This window comes from Suricata suricatta, chromosome 17 (assembly GCF_006229205.1).
Source record: "Suricata suricatta isolate VVHF042 chromosome 17, meerkat_22Aug2017_6uvM2_HiC, whole genome shotgun sequence".
In the NCBI taxonomy this organism is placed as follows: Eukaryota; Metazoa; Chordata; class Mammalia; order Carnivora; family Herpestidae; genus Suricata; species Suricata suricatta.
Window position 1 is genome coordinate 38,450,385 of NC_043716.1, and position 16,247 is coordinate 38,466,631.

General features: G+C 50.1%; 1 protein-coding gene and 1 long non-coding RNA gene across 2 annotated transcripts; one reads left to right on the forward strand and one right to left on the reverse strand.

Annotated features, from left to right (window-relative positions):
- Nucleotides 1-11,033: 11,033 nt before the first annotated feature.
- LOC115282356 lies at nucleotides 11,034-12,058 on the reverse strand. Its single transcript, XR_003904606.1, has 2 exons — nucleotides 11,811-12,058; nucleotides 11,034-11,350 (listed from the first exon to the last, which is right to left on the reverse strand). It is a non-coding gene; the product is annotated as an uncharacterized LOC115282356 (long non-coding RNA).
- A 1,467-nt stretch (nucleotides 12,059-13,525) lies between these two features.
- GAST (gastrin) lies at nucleotides 13,526-16,247 on the forward strand. The gene is made up of 3 exons (XM_029928338.1): nucleotides 13,526-13,622; nucleotides 15,725-15,940; nucleotides 16,062-16,247. The coding sequence occupies exons 2-3, from the start codon at nucleotides 15,730-15,732 to the stop codon at nucleotides 16,163-16,165; spliced, it is 315 nt and encodes a 104-aa protein (XP_029784198.1). The 5' UTR covers nucleotides 13,526-13,622; nucleotides 15,725-15,729; the 3' UTR covers nucleotides 16,166-16,247.

Below are 16,247 nucleotides of genomic sequence, written 5' to 3' on the forward strand. Positions count from 1 at the left end.
CAGCTCAGGTCTTGATCTCAGGGTCGTGATTTAACAAAAAAACACTGAGATTAGAGGCCCCACCCTGGACACCCAAGCTTTGCTGGGGGTTAGCCAAGCAACCCTCCTGCTTTTCAAGGGCCTACAAAAATGTCTAGGAACTGAAAGAAATTCATCATTTCCCAAATTTGACCCCAAAACTGCAAAACTCAGAATGAATAAGTGTTAAACGCTACAGAAGGTAACGCTGGTTATAACTGTAATATAATTCTTATCAAACTATACGTAAATGTAAAAAACATTTCTAGAAAAGGAGCGATATTACTTGTTACTTAGATTTGTAGTTTGTAAACACCTTTCCAAAAGTACTACAGAAAACGTCTGTGGGTGCCTTTTATTCACTTGGTGGGAGGTACCACAGAGCCCCTGAGGTCAGCAGGTCTGGCCCTCAAGCTCCGGGAAATGGCCCTGCCTCTAGAGCCAGAGCCTCTGATCCAGAGATCCTGATGTGGGGCCCCGGAACCTGCCTTTTTAACATCAGCCAATTCATGTAGGAGGGCCACAGACCACACTGGGGACACACTGCTGTGGCTAATGGGAGCTGGTGAGGAAACGTGAGCAAGAGAGAAGCGTTACCAGAGCTAAGCTTCAGGGAAAGAAATCAAGAGTACTGTAAGGGGCGCCTGGCTGGCTTAGCCAGTGGAGCGTGTGACTCTTGATCTCAGGATTATGAGTTCCAGACCCACATTAAATGCAAAGATTTCTTAAAATAAAATCTTTAGGGGCACCTGAGTGGCTCAGTCAGTTAAGTGTCCAACTCTGGATTTCAGCTCAGGTTGTGATCTCACAGTGCAGGAATTTGAACCCTGTGTCAGGCTCTGCACTGACGACATGGAGCCTGCTTAGGATTCTCTCTCTCTCTCTCTCTCTCTCTCTCTCTCTCCCTCTCTCTCTCTGCCCCTCCTCTGGTCATGCTCTCTCTCTCAAAGTTAAAAAAAATTTTTTTTTAATCTTTAAAAAAGAAAAGGAGGGGCACCTGGGTGGCTCAGTTGATTAAGCAGCCGACTTTGGCTCAGGTCATGATCTCGTGGTTCATGAGTTCAAGCCCCACATCGGTCTCTATGCTGACAGCTCAGAGCCTGGAGCCTGCTTTGGAGTCTGTGTGTGTGTCACTCTCTCTGCCCCTCCCCTACTCATGCCCTGTCTCTCTGTCTCTCAAAAATAAATAAATGTTAAAAAAAACTTTTTTAAAGAAAAGGAGTATTTAAGATGGTTTGAAAAGGGGGTGGCCAGGGGTCTGAACTTGGTTACCAGCATCTGAGAAACCAACCCCTAAGATTTTGGCATTTTCACATACGTTAAATCCCACATATGTGGGCATTTCTTGCAAGATTGCCCAGAGCTTTTATCAGATTCTTTTTTTTTAAACAAGATTTTTCCTAATTTTTGAGAGAGAGAGAGAGCAAGCACCAGCGGGGATGGGCAGAGAGAGAGAGGGAACACAGAGAATCCAAAGCAGGCTCTGCACTGACAGCAGCAAGCCCAATATGGGGCTTGAACTCACGAACCATGGAGATCATGACCTGAGCCTAAGTTGGAGGCTCAACTGACTGAGCCACCCAGTCGCCTCCCTTTTATCAGGTTCTTAAAAGAGTCTATTACCCAAAACAGGGGAACCTGGGTGGCTCATTCAGTTGAGTATCCAACTTTGGCTCAGGTCATGATCTCACCACTGGTGAGTTTGAACCCCACATCAGGCTCTCTGCCCACTTCAGATCTTCTGCCCCTCTCTCTGCCCCTCCCCCTCCCAAGCTCATGCTCTGTCTCTCTCAAAAATGAATAAACATTAAAAAAAAAAAAAAAGAGCCCATTACCCAAAGCACCTAAGAATCACTGGCCTATGATTTCCTCCCCAGGCTTACAAAGCCCCAGGGACTAACAAAGGTTTCCCAGGCATAGCATTGCAAGCAGCAATGTGCCTTTTCCCATATCGACTTTGAAAATTAATAACTATTTAAAAATATTTCTAAACAGCTCCCAGACCGAGCGAGTGCTGGGCAGAAGGCACACACGCAACAGCCGACTCCACAGCCTCGCTCCCAAGCCGCTGTCGCCAGCCATCGCCTCGGCAGTCTGGGTGGTTGCACAGTTTAAATTGTCTTTAATCTTAGCCCTTGATGGTCAGTTTATACCCAGAATGGACAACTGGTTAAAAACAGGAAGCACAGGGAACGCAGAGGTCAAACACATTAACGTGGAACATAAAATACGAAAGCCTTTTGTGTGTGTCAAGTCACTGGCTCTCCATTTCTGTGGAACAGTAGAAAACAAACACAAGGACAAAGTCAAGGCAGAGAGATGTGACCTAGCTAGGTTCCACGGTCCACCTGGGAGACAGAACTGCAGACTCTTGACGCTCAGTATCCTCTGAGAGCTCATTAGAATGTCAAGCCCGATCCCACACCTCCCAAACCCATCTTCATTTTAACGATCTGCATTTAGGGGCCCCCGGCTGGCCCAGTTGGTTATGCGTCTTTGGTCTCAGCTCAGGTGATGATGTTAGGATCATCAGTGGGATGGAGCCCCTCCCCCATCAGGCTCCGGGCTGATAGCGTGCTAGGATAGTGTGGAGCCTGCTTGGGATTCTCTCTCCCCCTCTCTGCTCCTCTACTGGTTGCATGCACTTTCTCTCTCTCTCACTCTCTCTCTCAAAAATAACCTTATTTAAAAAAAAAAAAAAGGTAAAATAATCAACTCTTTTTTAAAAACCTGCATTTAACAAAGCTGATGAAGCACCAGTTTGCACCATAAAATTAGCAGACCTCACACTGTAACTGTAAACTGGTTTTAAAAAAGTCAGTAACATTATGACTTTTAATATTTATAAGTACATTTTGCATTATGGTTTTATTTTTTCATGTTTATTTTTGAGAGAGAGAGAGAGTGCACACCCAATTGGGGAGGGGCAGAGAGAGGGGGAGACACAGAATCAAAAGCAGGCTCCAGGCACTGAGCTGCCAGCACGGAGCCCGACGAGGAACTGGAACTCACAGACTGTGAGATCATGACCTTGGTCGCAGTCACGGTTCACTGACTGACCCACCCAGGCTCCCCTCCATTATGGTTTTAGGTGTGCATTTAAAATCCCCAAAATAGTTGAAGTATGGAAAGCAACAGTTATGAGCTGAATATGGACTGAGTTCACTGCACCGGCTAAGAGATGCAGAAGCCTGACTGTCACAGGCCATCAGCTGGGAAGTCCTTCTGTGGTACCAAGCCTGGGCTTAGCCCCCAGAGCCGCAGGCCAGAACCACTACGGGGAGGCCCATGAGTGATGACCATCTAGCCATTCACCCCCATGGAACCCCATAAGACCCGCAGTTCCCATCCATCTGATTAAGAGGTCTCTAGAATGTCAAAAACAAAGCTGAAGAAGAAAATACAATGTTGGCTCCATCTAATTGGAGCCAGAGCCAGCCTACATCTCTCGTGTGTGATTTGCTCTGTGCTTGTATGTGAGTAGCCTGAAACTCTTCTTTCACCCCCTAGGAAAAAGAATACAAAAGCTAGAACAAATATAAGGGGACCCCAATGATCATTAGATTTGTTTAAGTACACAATGAAATCTAAATCTGCATTTTAATATATATTTGTTCTCAAAACCGAACGTGATGCAATATCACTTTTGAATTGGTCTAAAGTCATGCTTTGTCTTCTAATTAAATCTAAACAGTGTTGGGGCGCCTGGGTGGCTCAGTTGGTTGAGCATCCAGCTTCGGCTCAGGTCATGATCTCACAGTTGGTGGGTTCGAGCCCCGCATCGGGCTCTGTGCTGACAGCTCAGAGACTGGATCCTGCTTCAGATTCTGTGTCTCCCTCTCTCTCTGACCATCCTCCCCTCACTCTCTGTCTGTCTCTCAAAATAAAAATAGACATAAACAATTTTTTTAAAATCTAAACAGTGTTCTATCACTTTTTTTACAAGGGGAACATCAAAATTTGTCTTTGATGTGGTAGGATTATTACAGATTATATTTTAAATTGAACTTTAAAGAGAACTCATTATAATTTACCAACCTCAAATTATCTTTGACTTAAAATGCTGGGCATATGCCTGGCATTCGATGAAAAGGATCTAAAGCTCCCAAGGTGGTCCTCTAGATCATTGGTATGACAGGGGAAAGGATTTTGAGTCCAAAAAAGTGGAGATTCCCTGAGCGAGAACGCAGCTGCTTGGCAGCCGGGCTCAGGACAGAAGACATTCACGTGGACGGCTTCATAGAGAGCTTGCCCGGTTTTGACAATTCCCAGTGGGTTCATGTAACTGGGGGCCTCACATAACTCAGCACCATTCCTATCGGGGCCCAAAGAATTATTTGTTGAGGAGGAGGGGGCTGTGTATCATAGGGTGTTTAGCAGAATCTCGGACCTCACCCACTACCCCTTCCCAGGCACGGACAACCCAAATTATCTCCAGATATTGTCAAATGCCCCTCTGGGGTGAGGGGGCAAAACCACATACCCCTTCTGAGAACCACTGGGTTAGTTCACCCTCTCTCCGCTGCTCTGCCAAACCGAAATGCAAAGGAAGGAAAACAAATCATGATATCACAGAAGATAACCCTGCTAATTTTAAACTTCTCATAGGATGAACATTCATTCATTCATCCATCCAGCAAACATTTATCCAGCACCTCGTATGTGCCCGACACCCTTTGAGGCACTGAGGATACAGCACTCAACAAAGATCTCTGCCCACATGGAAGTTACGTTCCAGCAGGGAGGACGGACTGGGTCTTGGGTCTCCTCGTCTCCTACAATTGCTTCCTGCAGCGTGTGGCACTGACTCTGATGAGGTCTCCTACCAGCCACCCTGTCACCCCTCTGCCTGCTTGAACCTTCCATCCCTCCCGTCTCCAAAGGTAGGAGTTCCAAAGGGACTAAGACAGTCCCGGCTTTCCTTGCCTCTCCCTGGTGGTCTCCCCCCAGGTCATGACTGCCTTCAGGGTTCATGATCCTAACGCTCTGTTTCCAGCTTCAACTTCTCTTTCAAGTGCAGCGCCCACTGCCAACTCTTTGCTGTGTTCACGCATTCGTTTGTTCACTCATTCATTCACATTTATGGAATACTCACTCAGGATGGGGGTTCATAAGGCGTGTGGGTTCAGCAACGAACAAGGCAAAACACACTTTCTTTCTTATGGAGTCTGTACTCTAGCTGGGGAGTCAGGTGCTAAACAAACCACTGCACAGACACCTGAACTATTTATTTCAGCCATGTTTAGGCAAGGGGTCACATTCAGCCGGTGACAAGGAAAGGCACTCCTTTTCTAATTTTTTTTAAATTTATTTATTTTTGATAGAGAGAGACAGAGTACAAGTGGCAGAGGGACAGAGAGAGAGGGACACACAGAATCTGAAGCAGGCTCCAGGCTCTGAGCTAGCTGTCAGCACAGAGCCCAATGCAGGGCTTGAACCCACGAACCACGAGATCATGACCTGAGCCGAAGCCAGAAGCTCAACCGACTGAGCCACCCAGGTGCTCCAGGAAGGCTTTTTTTTTTTTAATGCTTGCAGAATCCAATTGACCAGGTTCAAGCCTCAGCTGTGCATTTGATGGGCTGTGTCTCAGGCTAGTCACTGGATTGAATGGCATCTGACTTTACCCCACACACAAGCTAATAAGCTCTCCTATTACCTTTCACCAGTGCAGGCAGAAGACACAAGACTGGATCAGAGACAATAACTGTATTACTCACAACCCAGCTGGCCACAAAATTTGCATCAGTTACCCTTGTCTTCCAAGTTCCTTGTTGGTAACACCATATGGACCCATATGGATGCTACACGGACAGTAGTTGTGAGGCAGCTGAGGACACTGAGACAGGAAATCTGCTTTTGTAGGAAGTAGTAAGCCCATCTGCTCCACATCCCATAGGGAGACATTACCTCATCCCTCAAGATCACTCACTGCAAACGAAAACCTGAGAAATGGCCTGAGTAAAGAGTGGTCATGACCTTATACTCTTGGCATGCTCAGCAAGAAAATTCAGGGATGCTCAAGTCCATGGTGAACTGCTTCACTGCATTAACAGTTTCTCTGTGCCTCAGTTTCCTCAGCTAAAACTAGCAGCAATAGTTTTACAATGGGGTTGTGGTGAGGGCTCTAAGACATAATGCCCATAAAGTGCTTGGCATGGAGGCCTGGCCAAAGGGCTCCCTAAATTTTAATCATCATTATTAGGGGAAGAGGGAGGTGGAAATGTGTTATAAACACAAGAAAGCCTGCATTTAAGAGAGCTTCAGGGTCTCAGGGAAATAGAAGGCTTTCCCACTTACTTCACTCCCACCCCCACCCCCCACCCCAGCCATCCAGGGTTCCTTAAGCTCATATCACACTGTCTCTCCCTAAGAGAAAAGGAACAAAGACCCTCTTGATGGACATTGTGTTCCCAGGGTGAGCACAGTGCCTGGGAGGAAGTGGGCACTTAGAAATGAATGAATGAGTGAAAAGTGAAGGCATTAAGTCTCTGAGCTGGCAGGAGGGTCTGGGATGAAGGGCCACCATGGGGACACTGAACTTGACAGGGCTGGATCCCCTCCAGTGATGGAGGAAAGGAGAAGAGGAGGTGGACTCAGACAGCTGTGGTCACATGGGGAGGAGCCTGAGGTCAGACGGTCAGTCAGCGAACCTAAAGCACAAGGGTTGCCAGGCAACCATCCAGCTGCCGACTATTAATTTGCAATGGAATCAACTGGCCACTTTCAGGAACTATCCTGTTGGAAGGGACGGGGAGACAGGAGCTGAGGAAAGGGTGGGGACAAGCCTGGCAGGTTCTGAAGCAGGACAGGGGCAGCACCCTGGTGCACCACCCATGAATGAAGTGAAACACTGGCGGGGTCAGGTGGGAGGGAGGAAAGTGAGCCCAGAGGGGGAAGGTGGGTGGTGAGAAGGAAGGCAGGTGGACTGGCTGTCACAGCAAAGCCAGATTCAGCAGGAGCCGGGCTTCTGGAGAGATGCTGGGCCGCAGGCTGCAGCCCGAGAGGTGCAGCAGCACACGCAGCCCGGAGAAGCCTGGCCGGGCGCCCAGCTCCGCGCCCTCCCCCGTCCGGTGTCCGCGCAAGCAAGCAGCTTCACCTGGCCAACCCTTAACCCTGAATTCACCTGAGGGGGGCCTGGGTGGCTCAGTCGGTTGAGTGTTAACTCTTGATTTCTGCTCAGGTCATGATCCCGAGGTCATGTCAGCCTCTGCGCTGAGCATGGAGCCTGATTAAGATTCTCTCTCTTGGGGCGCCTGGGTGGCTCAGTCAGTTAAGCTTCTAACTTCAGTTCAGGTCACCATCTCGTGGTCCGTGGGTTCGAGCCCTGCATCGGGCTGGGAGCGTGGCGCCTGCTTCAGATTCTCTGTCTCCCTCTCTCTGCCCCCTCCACCCCATTCATGTTCTGTCTCTTTCCCAAAATAAATAAAAACATTTTAACAATTAAAAAAAAAGGATTCTCGGGGCGCCTGGGTGGCTCAGTCGGTTAAGCCTCCGACTTCGGCTCAGGTCAGATCTCACGTTGGTGGGTTCGAGCCCCACGTCAGGCTCTGTGCTAACAGCTAGCTCAGAACCTGGAGCCTGTTTCCGGTTCTGTGTCTCCTCTCTCTTTCCCCCTCCCCCTCTCATGCTCTGTCTCTCTCTGTATCAAAAATAAAATAAAAATTTTTTAAAAATAAATAAATAAATAAATAAATAAATAAATAAAGGATTCTCTCTCTCTCCTCTGCCCCTTTCCCTCACTCGTGCTCTCCCTCTAAAATAAATAAAATAAAATGCACCTGAGTAAAGATTCTACTCACATTGGTGCTTTTAGGATTTGTTTCCCATCTTAAAACCACTGAGAGTGCTAAACAAAATACTTTCTAATATTTTATTACAAAAATGTTCAAATGCACCAAAAAGTTTAATTTTAATGTGAAGACTATAGGCCCACCACCTAGATTCCATAATTTATATTTTATTATTGTTGATCTCATATCTATCCATCTTATTTTTATGCATTTCAAACTAACTGTACAATAATGTTTTGACCTAAATACTTCATTAACTAGACTTCAACCTTGTTACAGGGTTTTTTTTTTTAGTAAGATTTATTGCACAGTTCTAAAGTGCACAGTTCTAAAGTGCTCCACAAACAGCCTCTGGGCTTGATTTTGATTTTTTTTTTTTTTTTTGGTGCAAAAAAGGTGATTTTTATTAAGGCACAGGGACAGGGCCCATTGTCGGAAAGAGCTACATCGATTTTGATTGTTAAGACTGGCCCTGTCATTCAACAGTGGAAGGTATCACTGTTAAGATATGGAAGGCAAGGGGCGCCTGGGGGGCTCAGTCGGTTGAGTGTCCAACTTCAGCTCAGGTCATGATCTCATGCTCGTGGGTTCAAGCCCCACGTCGGGCTCTGTGCTGACAGCTAGCTCAGAGCCTGGAGCCTGTTTCTGATTCTGTATTTCCCTCTCTCTCTGACCCTCCCCTGCTTGTGCTGTCTCTCTCTGTCTCTCAAAAATGAATAAAAAAACAAAAAAGTTTTTTTAAATAATAATAGTAGCAGACCCTGACCTAGAGCGTACCATGCATCAGAGACCAAGTGAAGGCTACAGGTGTGTCATTCATCTCTCACCCTGACCCTCCCAGGCAGGTACGGGTAGCATCCTAAGCCTGCGACTCGTCTTAGATCACAGCCAGGAAGTGGCAAAGCTCGGATGCAGCCCGGGGTTGCGAAGCCTCCTCGTCCTGCCCTTCCACATACACAAACACCAGCCGCCGCCTGCGTCTCACCTCGGCTTCTGATTTGAGAAGACTTCTCATTAGCGCCCTGGGCCGGGGCTGGGTTTAGAGCTCCGCAGGTGATCCTAACGTGAGGTGTGGGCTGAGAGCCACCTCGCCAAAGACACAGGTGGGCATCAGATGTGAAGGAGAGGGGGGCCAGGGAGAGGAGGCCAAGGCTGGAGTGTGGGGTCCCCTCTGCTCTCCCCTCTAGGCAGCTGGGCAGTCACCTGGCCCCTGAGCTCATCCAGGGGGGGCCCTCTCCAGCTCAGCCTCAGAGCAGCCTGGTCCTGGGACAGTGGGTGAGGCCAGGCGTCATGAAGCCACTTGCTCCTCCCAGCCCCCCACCCAAGGAGGGACCACGGGTGCCCATGCGGCCTCCGGGGGTCACTGTCTCAGCACCTTCACCCCTCCAAGGCCCCATTGCCTGAGACAGAGTGACCGAGGCATCCCCACCCTCTCTGTCGGCCACCATCAATTACCCAGGAGGAACCTCAGGTGGCTGGTGGCTGCTGATGGCGGTGGCAGCTGCCTGGTTCTGCTATGTCCCAGGGCCGGCCCTGGCAGGGGGGAGTGGGTCAGGCATGCAGAGTGGGCCCTGGGGAGTCTTCCCTCCCCAGGGAAAATCCCCCCCCACTGTTGTTACTATGTCTATTTTTGGGGGGGCACCCCCTGCCCCGGAATCTAAATGCCACGAAGCCATGACAGGGCCGATCACATCCACCTGTTACCCCGGGGGCCTATGCCAGCCCTGGCTTACACAGGGGCTCACCACCTGGAAGGGAAATGGAACAGATGCGTGGCCTGCTACTGTAACAAACGCCCCCTGTAATTGTATTTGAAAAATCACAGGCAAATTCACTCAGGGCCAGTTCTTCTCTTACTTCACGATTTCTACAGAAAACTTCACGGGGCTGGAAGCCCTAGTACTTAAGTCCCAGTAAATCACCACAAACTGTAGAAGCCAGTCCCCAGGGGCATGGGGCTCACTGGGCCAAGATGAAGGCGTCACCAGGGCTGCTCTGGGGATGAACCTGTTTCCAAGCTCATCCAGATGTTGGCTGAATTCATCCTAGGGCCTCGGATGGGGGCCTCTCCCAGCTCCTTAAGGCCACCTCAACCTGTTGCCCGCCCCTCCGGTCCCCCAGCCAGCAAGGGCAGATAGAATCCTCCTCGGTCCTCAAACCTCTGATTCATCCTTCAATCACATCACTTCTGCCTTTAAGCAAAGGACATTTGACCCAAAGAACTATTTTTATGTTTATCTTTCTATTTTGAGAGTGTGTGTGAATGGGAGAGGGGCAGAGGGACAGAGAATCCCAAGCAGGCTCCGCATGCTCAGTTCAAGGAGCCCAACCTGGGGTTGGACCTCACAATGGTGAGATCATGACCTGAGCCGAAATCAAGAGTCAGATGGACACTTAACCGACTGAGCCGCCCAAGGGCCCCAACCAAAGAACATTTTAAGGGCTTGTCTGATTAAATTGGGGACACTCAGGGGCGCCTGGGGGGCTCAGTCGGTTGAGCATCCGATTTGGGCTGAGGTCACGATCTCACAGTTCACAGGCTCAAGCCCCCGTCAGGCTCTCTGCTGACAGCTCAGAGCCTGGAGCTCACTTCAAATTCTGTTTCCCTCTCTCTGTCCATCCTCTGTTCGCACTCTGTCTCTCTCTCAAAATAATGAATAAATAAATAAATAAACATTAAAAATAAATTTTTATAAACTGGGCCCGCTCAGACAATCCAGGATAAGCTCCCAATTTCAAAGTCTATAATTACAGGGGCGCCTGGGTGGCTCAGTCGGTTGAGCATCTGACTTCAGCTCAGGTCATGATCTCACGGTTTGTGGGTTTGAGCCCTGCGTCAGGCTCTGTGCTGACAGCTAGCTCAGAGCCTAGAGCCTGTCTTCGGATTCTGTTTCTCTTTCTCTGACCCTCCCTTGCTCACGCTGTCTCTCTCTCTCAAAAAAATAAATAAAATATTTTTTAAGTCTATAATCGCATCTGAAGTCCCTTTTGACATGTAACCACACCTATTCACATGTCCCAGGAATCGGGCTGTGGACATCTTTGGAGGATGATTATTCTGCCCTCCACACCCCCCCTGGGAAGAGAAAGATCCCAGAACTAGGAGTTTCAGTCCCAGGTCTCCTTGGTCCTGGAAACTCAGGACAGGCATTGCTTTACCTGTCTGAGCCGCAGTTTCTTCATCTGTGGAATAGGGACACTCTAGTACTTACATCCAAGGACCATGGTGAAGAGCAACTATGTTTATTCGTGCAAAGAGCCTATCGGATCTGGGGACACAGCATTGTCACTCTGGTGAGAAAAAGTGCAGGGTCCTCAGGGAGAGGGAGGCAGCTGGCCCCAGGGTCAGTCTGGGATCTGGTCTTCAATTTTGTAGACTCAGCAACTGGATTTTCTGGGCACCCAGCTAGTCAAAGTGTTGGAGGCAGGAGTCCCCTCTGGCCTCATGGTTCCAAAATCCTCTGTACACGGGTCAGTGCTGGCCTCTGAGAGGTCCAACTTCCACAGGCTCCATCCCAGCCACCTCCTGCAGGGACAGACTAGGACAAGTGTCCCTTTGAGTCACAGCCAGCGGGAAGGAAAACCTTCGATTCACTCATGATGCTTTTTAGAGAATCACCATCCTTAAGCCTTGGGAAAGGAGAAGCTCTCTGATGTGTGCAAAGTGTGTGCACAGACCTTGTGACATCTCCCTTTCACAGCAGCCCTCTGAGGGAGGAATGAATGACTCCCATTTCACAGATGAGGCTACCTGAGGCCCGAGGGGGATAAGGGGACGGGAGAAGGCGCAAACTCACTGTGCCTGGTGCTTTCTGTACATCACCTTCACAAGACTCCTCCCCCCACCCCCACACCCAAGTTAGTTTCCTCATTTCTTGAAGAAGAAAATAGCTCCAGGAGAAGGAGAGACCTACCCAAGGCCCAACACCTGGAAAAGGGCAGGGCCAGGAAACCCTTTCCTTCCCCACTGGACACGGTTCCCTTGAGGGCAGAACATACCGTCTGGTGATTGTGAGCACCTTGGGGGGAGTGCCATCTCACCACTCAGGGCAGAGCCCCCCCTGCTTGCCCACCAGTGCCCTCAGTCGCCTGTTGGTGGGATACACAAATCTGTTTGGTGGTGTCCCCACCCAGTGTGACCAGCCTGAGAAGAACAGCCAGGGAGAGAGTTAAGGTGGGCATAACCCCTCCCCCCTCCCCTGCAGGAGTCTTGTGTTCTGGTGCAACCAAGGCTCTGAGAAAAGCTTCTAGTTTTCCATCACCATGGCAACACATGTTGCCATTCCTCTCGCGTGTGCACAGAGCTGCTCCTCACGCCACCCTGTCTCCCACGCCCCCTCAAAGGCCCTTCCACCTCCGAGATTCTGGATTTGATCAACTGCCACTAATGCCTGTTCTGGTTTTGTCATTTTCACTTATTCCAGCCACTGAGTCACTGAGGCCTGCTCTGGATGGGAGTGGTTATTCGCCGGACATTCGGCCACCCCCCAGCCTGCTTCGTCACCTGTTAATTTCTCGGCAAGGCTGGCTGTGAGCATGGATACCACTGCCCCTTATCCGGCTCCCAACGGGCATCAGAACTCCCCCGGACAAGAAGGGGCTGTGATGACGCATGAACCAGAGGCAACGCTCTAATGCCAACTGTGGAAAAGTCAAGAACAGCCTAGAGCTAGTTACGTCTGTCCAAAGCAGGTCAAGGCGGCAATTCATCAAATAAGTCAATGAGCATGAGATTTGGTTTTCTGGCACATCTTGGGCAAACTCTTTAGTCTGTTTGCTAACCACTTTAAGATGTATTTTTAGGAGTCACCTGGGTGGGCTCAGTGGGTTAGGCATCCAACTTTGGCTCAGGTCATGATCTCGCAGTTCATGGGTTCGCGCCCCACTTTGGGCTCTGTGCTGACAGCTCAGAACCTGGAGCCTGCTTCAGATTCTACGTCTCCCTCTCACTCTACCCCACCCTTCCCCTGCTCATGCTCTATCTCTTTGTCTCTCTCAAAAATAAACACTTTTTAAAAAATTTTCAAGATGTATTTTTATATTGAAAAGTGGTGAGTGCATTGTGCAAATTGAGGGGGGGGTTCCAAGAGGCAGGGGATAAAGGGCAGATCCGGGAAGGAGAAGAACGGCAAGCTGAATCCAGCCAGCACAGAGGGCACAAGATGGGAGGGGGGGGTTCACTCGGGGGTTTCCAGGCAAAGGAGGTGAAGAGGCAACAGGATGCAGCCCCCAGGCAGGGAGCGGGGGATCAGCCCACGGCCCATTGCCCCTGATAACTACCTCACGTCCTGTTTGCAGAGTTCGCCAGAGGGGACAGCGGATCAATACATCACTCCACATCCACACACGCCCTGCTCTTCAAACACCAATGTAGGATGAAATATGTTTCCCCAGAATCCGAGGTCCCTGGGGGCATCTGCCTCATCTGCCCCCCAGTGGGACATAGTCAGAGGGATGCTGCCATCAGCACTCTGAAGGACTGGGCAGGGGGCACTGTTACTGACTCCAGGGAGCCTGTCTCCTGCCTGCCCTCGTGCCCAGATGAGGAACTGCCAGCACCCTGCACCTGCCCCCACCACGGCGAGGTCCACTCCCCTACCTCCCCGCCATGTGATGACTGAATGACAGGGTAGGGGCAGGAGTGATGTACCTGTGCCCACCCCTTTGTGTCTTGCTGCGGGGGAGGCTGACCTCATGGGGGGTTGGGAGGGGCCTCAAGGGCTTTAAAAGGCAGGGCTGGAGCACCAAGCAGAGCAGAGCACCGGCAGGAACCAGGCCAGCTACAGCATCACCAACCTCCTGGCTCTGCAGGTGAGAGCACCCAGGTAGGGGAGTGGAGAGGCGGGAAGAGGGCTGATGGGATGTCTCCATGCACCAAAGGACCTTGGTGCTCTAGAACCCACCGAGGAGTTCGCACCCCTTTCCTCTCCTGCTGCTTCCACCAGGGCCCTGCCCTGCCCCTCTGCCTCCCTGCTCACCCCAGTCCTGCAACCCGAGAAGGACAAAGGCTATTCTCCCATCTCTGGGAGAAAAACTGAAGCCCAGGAGGAGATGTGACAGGCCAAAGTCACACCAATTATGGAGCAGGGTTGGAAACAGAGCCCAGGGCTTCTGGATTCCATCTCAACCTCTTTCCCACACCAGCACTGTCTGAAAGAACTTTCCATGGTGATGGGGACTGTATCTGACTGTTCAATATGGTACCCACCAGCCAAAGCTGCACTGGAGAGGTGGCTAGTTTGGAGGGAGTTTGTTTTTGTTTTTAATATTTATTCATCTTTGAGAGACAGAGCATGAGGGGGTGAGGAGCAGAGAGAGGAAGACAGAATCGGAAGCAGGCTGCAGGCTCTTAGCTGTCAGCACAGAGCCTGATGCGGCGCTCGAACTCACAGACTGCAAGATCATGACCTGAGCCAAAATCAGACAGCTAACCAACTAAGCCACCCAGGCATCCTCGAAGGGAATTTTTTTCATTTTAATTAATTTAAATATAAAGAGCCATATGTGGCTAGTAGCCACCATGTTGGAAAATACACGAGGCTAAGCTTGCTTCTTTAGCAGCAAGAACCCTTTCTCCTCCAAAGGAAATCTAACAGAGAGCTCCACAATGAAAAACAGATAAAAACAGTAATTTATTCACATAAATGTGTTCCTCGAAGGTAACCTCTTTATAATGTACTTCTGATGAAGCCAATCCGAGCAAGGAGGCAGAAAGAACACAAGTGCTGAGAATAGAATTTTACATTGGAATTTTAGACTCGTTTGAAGATCCAGTTTATTTCTGTATGATCGTTTCTCCAAACTCGGGTCGTACTGACACAGCAGGGAAGTGTCGACAGCTTAACTTTTTTTTCACTTTTTTAAGTTTATTTATTTTTGAGAGAGACAGAGACAGAGAACTAGTGGGGGAGGGGCAGAGAGCGAGGAGACAGAGAATCCCAAGCAGGCTCCACCGGCTGCCAGCGCAGAGCGCCATGCAAGGCTCAAACCCATCAGCCATGATACCATGAAAAATCAAGAGTCAGATGTGCAACAAACTGAGCCACCCAGGCGCCCGTATAACAGCTTGATTTTTAACTGCTTAATTACAAGCACAGGATATTCCTCTTAAGCAAAAATGGCAGGAGAACCTTCTTTCTGAGGGCTGCACAGAGTCGGTGTGATCCAACCACACTGAATATGCTGGTGGTCTCCAAAGAGAAACCATACCATGCAGTCTGTAACGTGCCCTTTGGTATTACTATTTAAAAGTTTGCTTTAGGGGCACCTGCGTGGCTCAGTCGGTTGAGCATCTGACTCTGGATTTCAGCTCAGGTCATGATCTCGAGGTGGGGTTCAGCATGGCCTGCTAAAGAATCACTCTCCACACACACCCCCTCTCAAATTAAAAACAACAACAAACTTGTTGGCAGCACCTAGGTGGCTCAGGGTTAAGCATCTGACTTCAGCTCAGGTCATGATCTCATAGTTCATGAGTTCGAGCCCCGTGACAGGCTCTGTGCTAACAGTTCAGAGCTTGCTTCAGATTCTGTGTCTCCCTCTCTCTCTCTGCCTCTCTCTCTCTAAAAATAAACATTTTTAAAATTTTTAAATAAAAAATAAAAATTCACATTAAATTACGAGATGTAAACATCTACAGAGCCACTCACACGACCTCACAGTCTGCAGAAGTTTGAAAACCATTGCTCTAGGTTGTGAGACAGCCACCGCTTTGATTTGGATAGGTGAGGAGGGAAGGGGCAGGGCTTGGGAGCTGCGGGGGCGGGGAGGTGGGCGGAGCTGGCCGGAGCTGGCTGAGCGAACTGAGGAACAGTCCACGCCCCCACATGGCACTACACCTGCCAGCAGGGAGGTACCTAGAGCCCGGCTGGTCCAGGCCCCACTTCTCAGCTCCGCCTCTCTTTCCCTTGCAGACAAGATGCAGCGACTGTGTGTGTGCCTGCTGATCTTGGCACTGACTCTGGCCACCTTCTCTGAAGCTTCGTGGAAGCCCCACCCCCAGCTGCAGGATACAGCCTCGGGTCCGGCGGCCAGTAGGGGCCTGGAGCCACACTGGCCGGACCGGCAGGACGTAGCCTCTCACCACCGACGGCAGTCGGATCTCCAGGGTCCCCCACAGCTGGTGGCAGGTGGGAGATGTGAGGGCAGTCCCTACTTGCCTCACCCAGCCAGGGTTGGCCCTGGCCTTGGTTTTTAGTGGCTAGACGTCCATCCCATATGCTCGCATCCTCTCCCACTTCTGACCCTCAGACCTCTCCAAGAAGCAGGGACCGTGGCTGGAGGAAGATGAAGAGGCATACGGATGGATGGACTTCGGCCGCCGCAGTGCAGAGGACGCGGACGACCATCCCTAGAGCGGAGCTTCGGGGCCCCGCGGTCTCCCAGCCCCGCCCCGCCCATGCAAAACCAATCAAAATAAACTAGATTTCAACAGGA

Coding starts and splice junctions, on each gene's coding strand:
- GAST (XM_029928338.1), top strand. CDS start 15,730: ATGCAGCGACTGTGTGTGTGCCTGCTGATCTTGGCACTGACTCTGGCC. Junction 15,941..16,061: donor TCCCCCACAGCTGGTGGCAG/GTGGGAGATGTG, acceptor TCTGACCCTCAG/ACCTCTCCAAGAAGCAGGGA.